Here is an 11,305-nt window from a genome sequence, read left to right on the forward strand (position 1 = left end):
ACAGGAAAACTACATTGTTTTCTTTATTATTCTGCTGTTTCCATCTTGATTCATGTATTTCAACAAATTTTCTCAAAAACCGTTGAGGAAATCTTCAGGGATGATTTGTCATCATTCGAATAAATTTCCCATTAAAATCACTTCCTGTTCCGTGTTCCACAGTGATGTAGCTCCTGACAGGCTAGTTAGCATCCAATAGCTCCTGACAGGCTAGTTAGCATCCAATAGCTCCTGACAGGCTAGTTAGCATCCAATAGCTGCTGACAGGCTAGTTAGCATCCAGTAGCTCCTGACAGGCTTGTTAGCATCCAGTAGCTCCTGACAGGCTAGTTAGCATCCAATAGCTCCTGACAGGCTAGTTAGCATCCAATAGCTCCTGACAGACTTGTTAGCATCCAATAGCTCCTGACAGGCTAGTTAGCATCCAATAGCTCCTGACAGGCTAGTTAGCATCCAATAGCTCCTGACAGGCTAGTTAGCATCCAGTAGCTCCTGACAGGCTAGTTAGCATCCAGTAGCTCCTGACAGGCTAGTTAGCATCCAATAGCTCCTGACAGACTTGTTAGCATCCAATAGCTCCTGACAGGCTAGTTAGCATCCAATAGCTCCTGACAGACTTGTTAGCATCCAATAGCTCCTGACAGGCTAGTTAGCATCCAGTAGCTCCTGACAGGCTAGTTAGCATCCAGTAGCTCCTGACAGGCTAGTTAGCATCCAATAGCTCCTGACAGACTTGTTAGCATCCAATAGCTCCTGACAGGCTAGTTAGCATCCAATAGCTCCTGACAGACTTGTTAGCATCCAATAGCTCCTGACAGGCTAGTTAGCATCCAATAGCTCCTGACAGACTTGTTAGCATCCAATAGCTCCTGACAGGCTAGTTAGCATCCAATAGCTCCTGACAGACTTGTTAGCATCCAATAGCTCCTGACAGGCTAGTTAGCATCCAATAGCTCCTGACAGGCTAGTTAGCATCCAATAGCTCCTGACAGGCTAGTTAGCATCCAATAGCTCCTGACAGGCTAGTTAGCATCCAATAGCTCCTGAAAGGCTAGTTAGCATCCAGTAGCTCTGGATTCATGGTGTTTGTGATATATTTGGAAACAGCTGGTTGAATTGTGAACAAAAGTCTTGGCAACATCGTCCTGAATGATGTGACGTCAGTCACAGGTGTTATTATTATGAACAACAACAACAACAACAACAACAACAGTAAAGGGTTCTGTGGGTCCTAACCTGACGTCCTCTCCGTCCTCCAGCATGGACAGACAGATGCTGCACTTCTCATCCACATCTGTTTCCTCCTCCTCAATGACCTTCAGCTGCAGGGGCTTCCTCTGTGGGCGGAGCCAGGGTCAGGGGTCAGTGAGCCAGGGTCAGGGGTCAGTGGTCAGGGGGGTCAGGGTCAGTGAGTTGGGGTCAGGGTCAGTGAGTTGGGGACAGGGATCGGGGGGTCAGGGTCAGTGAGTTGGGGTCAGGGTCAGTGAGTTGGGGTCAGGGGTCAGGGTCAGTGAGTTGGGGACAGGGATCGGGGGGGGTCAGGGTCAGTGAGTCGGGGTTAGGGGTCGGGAGGGTCAGGGTTAGTGAGTCTGGGTTAGGGGTCAGGGGGTCAGGGTCAGTGAGTCGGGGTCAGGGGTCGGGGGGGTCAGGGTCAGTGAGTTGGGGTCAGAGGGGTCAGGGTTAGTGAGTCGGGGTCAGGGGTCAGAGGGGTCAGAGGGTTCAGGGTCAGTGAGTCGGGGGTCAGGGGTCGGGGGGGTCAGGGTCAGTGAGTTGGGGTCAGAGGGGTCAGGGTTAGTGAGTCGGGGTCAGGGGTCGGGGGGTCAGGGGTCAGAGGGTTCAGGGTCAGTGAGTCGGGGTCAGGGGTCGGGGGGGTCAGGGTCAGTGAGTTGGGGTCAGAGGGGTCAGGGTTAGTGAGTCGGGGTCAGGGGTCGGGGGGTCAGGGGTCAGAGGGTTCAGGGTCAGTGAGTTGGGGTCAGGGATCAGGGGGGTCAGGGTCAGTGAGTCGGGGTCAGGGGTCAGAGGGTTCAGGGTCAGTGAGTTGGGGTCAGGGGTCAGGGGGTCAGGGTCTTCCTCTCCAGCTCTACCTTCTTGTACTTGTGAGGGAAGGTGTAGCTCTCGATGGAGGTCTGGATGCCCCCCCCCCCCCCCGCTGCCCAGCCGGTCCTCCAGCTGCAGCAGTTCCTGCCAGTGAAGAAGAAACTCTAGTTATCGGCTCTTGTTACTCAGACTAAACTCAGAGTTTGAGAGGAGGGTTTACCTCATAACTCTCTCGTACAGCGGCGGCGTGGCGGGACGGGTGGAGGCTCTGCAGGGCCAGCAGGTGGAGCTGGGGGGACGGGAGGTTCTCATTTCAGGTTCTAGCTAGTACTCAAAGTCCTCTGTGATACAAATACCTGATGACACTTTACCCTAACCCTAACCCTGACCTAACCCTAACCCTAACCCTAACCCTTTACCCTAACCCTAACCCTAACACTTTACCCTAAAGCACAACCCTAACCCTGTGTTCTAACCCTAACTAACCCCAACCCTAACTAACCCTAACCCTAACCCTAACGAAGTGCGCCGGCCCGTGCCTTGCCCTTAGCTTCCTACACCAAACTGCCCAGTCCGAAAGGACAGGTGGGGGGAGTTACTGAGATAGTGCTTTCTAAACCAAACCCTAACCCTACCCCTAACCTAACCTAACCCTAAACCTAACCTACCCCTACCCCTAACCTAACCCTAAACCTAACCTTAACCTAACCCTAACCTAACCCTAACCCTAACCTAACCCTAACCTAACCCTAACCCTACCCTAACCCTACCCCTAACCTAACCCTAACCCTACCCCTAACCTAACCTAAACCTAAACCTTCTGTCTGCCAAACATCTCATCTCATTAATACTGCTGTGTTCTAACCCTAACCTAACTCTAACCCTAACCACTAATACCTAACCCTAAACTATAACCCCTACCCCCGAATGTACTGCAGTATTACCATGGAGACAGAGGATAGAAGAGAGGACAGACGAGAGGACAGAAGAGAGGACAGAAGAGAGGACAGAAGAGAGGATAGAGGATAGACGAGAGGATAGACGAGACACAGAAGAGAGGACAGAAGAGAGGACAGAAGAGAGGACAGAAGAGAGGACAGACGAGAGGACAGACGAGAGGACAGACGAGAGGACAGAAGAGAAGACAGACGAGAGGACAGAAGAGAGGACAGAAGAGAGGACAGAAGAGAGGATAGAGGATAGACGAGAGGATAGACGAGAGGACAGAAGAGAGGACAGAAGAGAGGACAGAAGAGAGGACAGACGAGAGGACAGAAGAGAGGACAGAAGAGAGGACAGAAGAGAGGATAGACGAGAGGACAGACGAGAGGACAGAAGAGAGGACAGACGAGAGGACAGAAGAGAGGACAGAAGAGAGGACAGAAGAGAGGATAGACGAGAGGACAGACGAGAGGACAGAAGAGAGGACAGAAGAGAGGACAGAAGAGAGGACAGACGAGAGGACATAAGAGAGGACAGACGAGAGGACAGAAGAGAGGACAGAAGAGAGGACAGACGAGAGGACAGAAGAGAGGACAGAAGAGAGGATAGACGAGAGGACAGACGAGAGGACAGAAGAGAGGACAGACGAGAGGACAGAAGAGAGGACAGAAGAGAGGACAGAATAGAGGATAGACGAGAGGACAGAAGAGAGGACAGAAGAGAGGACAGAATAGAGGATAGACGAGAGGACAGAAGAGAGGACAGAAGAGAGGACAGAAGAGAGGACAGAAGAGAGGACAGACGAGAGGACAGAAGAGAGGACAGAAGAGAGGACAGACGAGAGGACAGACGAGAGGACAGAAGAGAGGACAGACGAGAGGACAGAAGAGAGGACAGAAGAGAGGACAGAAGAGAGGACAGAAGAGAGGGAGCAGCTCACCACTTGTGTGGAGGATGAGCTCCGGGGGAACTGGTGGAGTCGCGGTGAGGCCAGGTAGTTCTGGTAGTTCTGGTAGTTCTGGTGGTTCTGGTGGTTCTGGTGGTTCTGGTGGTTCTGGTGGTTCTGGTAGTTCTGGTAGTTCTGAGGAAGCTGCTGCAGCTGGTACTGCTGGTGGGCGGGGCCAGTGTCCACGCTGAGATCCCTGAAGACACATCGGCGGACAGGGGTCAGGGGACAGAGCTCAGGGGACAGGGGACAGGGGTCAGGGGTCAGGGGACAGGGGTCAGAGGTCAGGGGACAGGGGATGAGGTCAGGGTCAGGTTCACATGAAAAGACTAAACCTTGGTTGCGTCTCGGGGGACGGTTTACGTCCACAGGCGCTCAGAGACGCTGGAAACTTTTTGAAAACGTCTCCCAAGGTGGAACTTTTTGAAATGGCTCCAACTTGTCCTCAAGTAAAGCAGGAGGAAATGCAGGATTTGTCCAAAGCGTCTTCTCCGGGGAAACGGAGTCGAACCAAACCAGACCCTGGAAACCACTTTGACAGCAAAACTACAAACAACAAAGACGACATCATTTCTGCACTTCCTTTGGTTCTGGAGAGGTGGGCGGAGACTCACCAGTCGGTTCCCTCGGCGAGGTACCGCGGCGGCGTGGCGGCCGGCGGGACGCCAGAGAACCGGTGGGGGGTCAGGGGGACGTGGTCCGGGGCTCTGCTGCAGGAAGGGCAGAAGGATCAACACCAGGTGGCCCCCCCCACATCCCTCACAACCAGTGGAGGGCTAAGCCCCGCCCCCCCCCCCCAGGTGGTTCTACCTGGAGAGTGGGTGGAGCCTGCGATGCTGAGCTTCCAGGAGCTGCTGCTGGACGAGGTACGGCTGGTGTAAGGCCTGAGGTAGGGACGACGGCCCCGCCGCATCCTGAAAGTGGGGGGGCGTGGCCAAGGCGGCGGGGGGCGGGTGGGGGAACTCGGCCGGGATGGGGGCCTGATGGGCGGCCAGGTGGAGGTGGCGGCAGGAAGTAGCATGGCCCTGCTGCTGCCTGCTGAACTGAGCTCCTGTTGGGAGGAACCACAGCTGAGCCCCGACCAATCACACGCCAGCACCAATCACACACTGGGACCAATCACACACTGGGACCAATCACACGCTGGGACCAATCACACGCTGGGACCAATCACACGCTGGGACCAATCACACACTGGGACCAATCACACACTGGGACCAATCACACGCTGGGACCAATCACACGCTGGGACCAATCACACGCTGGGACCAATCACACGCTGGGACCAATCACACGCCGGGACCAATCACACGCCGGGACCAATCACACGCCGGGACCAATCACACGCCGGGACCAATCACACACCGGGACCAATCACACGCCAGCACCAATCACACGCCAGCACCAATCACACACCGGGACCAATCACACGCTGGGACCAATCACACGCCAGCACCAATCACACACCGGGACCAATCACACGCCGGGACCAATCACACACCGGGACCAATCACACACCGGGACCAATCACACACCGGGACCAATCACACACCGGGACCAATCACACACCGGGACCAATCACACGCCGGGACCAATCACACGCCAGCACCAATCACACGCCAGCACCAATCACACACCGGGACCAATCACACGCTGGGACCAATCACACGCCAGCACCAATCACACACCGGGACCAATCACACACCGGGACCAATCACACGCTGGGACCAATCACACGCCAGCACCAATCACACACCGGGACCAATCACACGCCGGGACCAATCACACACCGGGACCAATCACACACCGGGACCAATCACACACCGGGACCAATCACACACCGGGACCAATCACACACCGGGACCAATCACACACCGGGACCAATCACACGCCGGGACCAATCACACGCCAGCACCAATCACACGCCAGCACCAATCACACACCGGGACCAATCACACGCTGGGACCAATCACACGCCAGCACCAATCACACACCGGGACCAATCACACGCCGGGACCAATCACACACCGGGACCAATCACACACCGGGACCAATCACACGCCGGGACCAATCACACACTGGGACCAATCACACACTGGGACCAATCACACACTGGGACCAATCACACACTGGGACCAATCACACACCGGGACCAATCACACACCGGGACCAATCACACACCGGGACCAATCACACACTGGGACCAATCACACACTGGGACCAATCACACACCGGGACCAATCACACACTGGGACCAATCACACACCGGGACCAATCACACACTGGGACCAATCACACGCCGGGACCAATCACACGCCGGGACCAATCACACACTGGGACCAATCACACGCCAGCACCAATCACACGCCGGGACCAATCACACGCTGGGACCAATCACACGCCAGCACCAATCACACGCCGGGACCAATCACACGCCGGGACCAATCACACGCCGGGACCAATCACACGCCGGGACCAATCACACGCTGGGACCAATCACACGCAAGCACCAATCACACGCCGGGACCAATCACACGCCGGGACCAATCACACGCTGGGACCAATCACACACCGGGACCAATCACACGCAAGCACCAATCACACGCTGGGACCAATCACACACCGGGACCACACCTGCCTCGTTTCCATGGAAACGGCAGAAATGCTGACGCTCAAACATCAACAATGGGAGAACTTGAGTGGGTTAGTGACTGTCAAAATAAAACTACCAAGTTGGATTGTTATTACAGTGACTGTCAAAATAAAACTACCAAGTTGGATTGCTATTATAGTGACTGTCAAAATAAAAGCACCAAGTTGGATTGTTATCACAGTGACTGTCAAAATAAAAGCACCAAGTTGGATTATTAGTGACTGTCAAAATAAAACTACCAAGTTGGATTGTTATCACAGTGACTGTCAAAATAAAAGCACCAAGGTGGATTGTTATCACAGTGACTGTCAAAATAAAAGCACCAAGGTGGATTGTTATCACAGTGACTGTCAAAATAAAAGCACCAAGGTGGATTGTTATCACAGTGACTGTCAAAATAAAAGCACCAAGGTGGATTGTTATCACAGTGACTGTCAAAATAAAAGCACCAAGGTGGATTGTTATCACAGTGACTGTCAAAATAAAAGCACCAAGGTGGATTGTTATCACAGTGACTGTCAAAATAAAAGCACCAAGGTGGATTGTTATCACAGTGACTGTCAAAATAAAAGCACCAAGGTGGATTGTTATCACAGTGAATAATAATGTAAATATCTTTATCATGTCATAGAAATCAGTAAAATCCCACTGAGGAGCCTCTGGGAGGACCAGGTCTCTGGGAGGACCAGGTCTCTGGGAGGACCAGGGTCTCTGGGAGGACCAGGGCCTCTGGGAGGACCAGGTCTCTGGGAGGACCAGGGTCTCTGGGAGGACCAGGCCTCTGGGAGGACCAGGGCCTCTGGGAGGACCAGGGTGTCTGGGAGGACCAGGTCTCTGGGAGGACCAGGGCCTCTGGGAGGACCAGGGTCTCTGGGAGGACCAGGGCCTCTGGGAGGACCAGGGTCTCTGGGAGGACCAGGTCTCTGGGAGGACCAGGTCTCTGGGAGGACCAGGGTCTCTGGGAGGACCAGGTCTCTGGGAGGACCAGGTCTCTGGGAGGACCAGGTCTCTGGGAGGACCAGGGCCTCTGGGAGGACCAGGGTCTCTGGGAGGACCGGGTCTCTGGGAGGACCAGGGTCTCTGGGAGGACCGGGTCTCTGGGAGGACCAGGGTGTCTGGGAGGACCAGGTCTCTGGGAGGACCAGGGTCTCTGGGAGGACCAGGGTCTCTGGGAGGACCGGGTCTCTGGGAGGACCAGGGTGTCTGGGAGGACCAGGGTCTCTGGGAGGACCAGGGTCTCTGGGAGGACCAGGGTCTCTGGGAGGACCAGGGTCTCTGGGAGGACCAGGGCCTCTGGGAGGACCAGGGTGTCTGGGAGGACCAGGGTCTCTGGGAGGACCAGGGTCTCTGGGAGGACCAGGTCTCTGGGAGGACCAGGTCTCTGGGAGGACCAGGGTCTCTGGGAGGACCGGGTCTCTGGGAGGACCAGGGTGTCTGGGAGGACCAGGGTCTCTGGGAGGACCAGGGTCTCTGGGAGGACCAGGGTCTCTGGGAGGACCAGGGCCTCTGGGAGGACCAGGGTGTCTGGGAGGACCAGGGTCTCTGGGAGGACCAGGGTCTCTGGGAGGACCAGGTCTCTGGGAGGACCAGGGTCTCTGGGAGGACCAGGTCTCTGGGAGGACCAGGTCTCTGGGAGGACCAGGTCTCTGGGAGGACCAGGTCTCTGGGAGGCCGGCGCCACACAAGCAGCACCAGTGAGCAGATGTGATGCTGACGGTTCAGTACAGACTCTACAGACGGTTCAGTACAGACGGTTCAGTACAGACTCTACAGACGGTTCAGTACAGACGGTTCAGTACAGACTCTACAGACGGTTCAGTACAGACGGACTCTAGAGGGTTCAGTACAGACTCTACAGACGGTTCAGTACAGACGGTTCAGTACGGACTCTACAGACGGTTCAGTACAGACTCTACAGACGGTTCAGTACAGACGGACTCTAGAGGGTTCAGTACAGACTCTACAGACGGTTCAGTACAGACTCTACAGACGGTTCAGTACAGACGGACTCTAGAGGGTTCAGTACAGACTCTACAGACGGTTCAGTACAGACTCTACAGACGGTTCAGTACAGACGGACTCTAGAGGGTTCAGTACAGACTCTACAGACGGTTCAGTACGGACTCTACAGACGGTTCAGTACAGAATCTACAGACGGTTCAGTACAGACGGACTCTAGAGGGTTCAGTACAGACTCTACAGACGGTTCAGTACGGACTCTACAGACGGTTCAGTACAGACGGACTCTAGAGGGTTCAGTACGGACTCTACAGACGGTTCAGTACAGACGGTTCAGTACAGACTCTACAGACGGTTCAGTACAGACGGACTCTAGAGGGTTCAGTACAGACTCTACAGACGGTTCAGTACGGACTCTACAGACGGTTCAGTACAGAATCTACAGACGGTTCAGTACAGACGGACTCTAGAGGGTTCAGTACAGACTCTACAGACGGTTCAGTACGGACTCTACAGACGGTTCAGTACAGACGGACTCTAGAGGGTTCAGTACGGACTCTACAGACGGTTCAGTACAGACGGTTCAGTACAGACTCTACAGACGGTTCAGTACAGACTCTACAGACGGTTCAGTACAGACGGACTCTAGAGGGTTCAGTACGGACTCTACAGACGGTTCAGTACAGACTCTACAGACGGTTCAGTACAGACTCTACAGACGGTTCAGTACAGACGGACTCTAGAGGGTTCAGTACAGACGGTTCAGTACAGACGGTTCAGTACAGACTCTACAGACGGTTCAGTACAGACGGTTCAGTACAGACGGTTCAGTACAGACGGTTCAGTACAGACTCTACAGACGGTTCAGTACAGACGGTTCAGTACAGACGGTTCAGTACAGACTCTACAGACGGTACGTTGGAATCTGTCAACAGAACTCAAACAAAGAGGAGGGTTGGTGTCTTCAGGTGGACACAGGGAATGAGGAAGGTGGACAGAGGGACAGATGGACAGAGGGACAGAGGGACAGGTGGACAGAGGGACATATGGACATATGGACAGAGGGACAGAGGGACAGATGGACAGAGGGACATATGGACATATGGACAGAGGGACAGATGGACAGAGGGACAGAGGGACATATGGACAGAGGGACAGAGGGACAGAGGGACAGATGGACAGATGGACAGAGGGACAGAGGGACAGAGGGACAGAAGCAGGTGATCGCTAGGACACAATGGAGGGACAGAGTCTGAGACATGTGGAATGTGGAGCCTCGATACTGTGGAACAGGAGGAGAGGAGCACCGGGTGGAGGAGAGAGGAGCACCGGGTGGAGGAGAGGAGCACCGGGTGGAGGAGAGAGGGGTGGAGGAGAGGAGCACCGGGTGGAGGAGAGAGGGGGTGGAGGAGAGGAGCACCGGGTGGAGGAGAGGAGCACCGGGTGGAGGAGAGAGGGGTGGAGGAGAGGAGCACCGGGTGGAGGAGAGGAGCACCGGGTGGAGGAGAGAGGGGTGGAGGAGAGAGGGGTGGAGGAGAGGAGCACCGGGTGGAGGAGAGGAGCACCGGGTGGAGGAGAGAGGGGTGGAGGAGAGGAGCACCGGGTGGAGGAGAGGAGCACCGGGTGGAGGAGAGAGGGGTGGAGGAGAGAGGGGTGGAGGAGAGGAGCACCGGGTGGAGGAGAGGAGCACCGGGTGGAGGAGAGAGGGGTGGAGGAGAGGAGCACCGGGTGGAGGAGAGGAGCACCGGGTGGAGGAGAGAGGGGTGGAGGAGAGGAGCACCGGGTGGAGGAGAGAGGGGTGGAGGAGAGAGGAGCACTGGGTGGAGGAGAAAGGGGTGGAGGAGAGAGGAGCACTGGATGGAGGAGAGAGGAGCACTGGATGGAGGAGAGAGGAGCACTGGGTGGAGGAGAGAGGGGTGGAGGAGAGGAGCACCGGGTGGAGGAGAGAGGGGTGGAGGAGAGAGGAGAAGTCGAGAAGCTGCGAGGCTAAACGAGCAGTAAGCTAGCAGGTGTGTTTACATGAGAGAGAGAGAGAGAGAGAGAGAGAGAGAGAGAGAGAGAGAGAGAGAGAGAGAGAGAGAGAGAGAGAGAGAGAGAGAGAGAGAGAGAGAAGGAGGGGTGAAGAAGAGAGGAGGGAGAAGGAGAGAGAGAAGGAGGGGTGACGCGGCTCCTACCTCTCCCTCGGACCGAGGTGAAGACAGGCAGGACCAGGTACCCGACGTGGACCAGCACCATCCCGGATCCTGGTCTTTGTGGCGGAGAGACCGCCGGTCCGGGACCAGCCGCACCGAGCGGCAGCCCGGCAGCCAATCAGCGGCCAGGCCACCTGCCGGGCCCCGCCCCCTCCGGCACCAGGCCAATGGGGAGAGCGCGGAGGCCCCGCCCCCTCCGGCACCAGCCTGGAGATCGTGCAAGGGACAGTAACGGAGTAACGGAGTACTTTTATCTGACTTTTCTTCTTGATTACTTTTAAAACACGAGTCAGTTTGGATGGAGAGATGGACGGATGGATGGATGATGGAGAGATGGACGGATGATGGAGAGATGGACGGATGGATGGATGATGGAGAGATGGACGGATGATGGATGATGGAGAGATGGACGGATGATGGAGAGATGGACGGATGGATGGAGAGATGGACGGATGATGGAGAGATGGACGGATGATGGAGAGATGGATGGATGATGGAGAGATGGATGGATGATGGATTGATGAGCAAAACTACTAGTACTACTACTCCTAAACTACTAGTCCTACTCTTAAACTA

General features: G+C 55.4%; 1 protein-coding gene across 1 annotated transcript in view; it reads right to left on the reverse strand.

Annotated features, from left to right (window-relative positions):
* Window positions 1-10,772, reverse strand: part of LOC308148339 (E3 ubiquitin-protein ligase ARK2C-like) — a gene marked incomplete at both ends in the record, with an annotated part of 11,463 nt that extends 691 nt beyond the window's left edge. Inside the window, 8 exon segments of the mRNA XM_080521798.1 lie at window positions 1,237-1,337; window positions 2,085-2,147; window positions 2,149-2,181; window positions 2,258-2,326; window positions 3,920-4,121; window positions 4,540-4,635; window positions 4,736-4,976; window positions 10,712-10,772. Coding sequence (XP_080377924.1) covers window positions 1,237-1,337; window positions 2,085-2,147; window positions 2,149-2,181; window positions 2,258-2,326; window positions 3,920-4,121; window positions 4,540-4,635; window positions 4,736-4,976; window positions 10,712-10,772 — 866 coding nt within the window.
* Window positions 10,773-11,305: the final 533 nt, after the last annotated feature.

The sequence above is a fragment of the Blennius ocellaris genome (genome assembly GCF_963422515.1).
Source record: "Blennius ocellaris genome assembly, contig: SCAFFOLD_146, whole genome shotgun sequence".
Lineage (NCBI taxonomy): Eukaryota > Metazoa > Chordata > Actinopteri > Blenniiformes > Blenniidae > Blennius > Blennius ocellaris.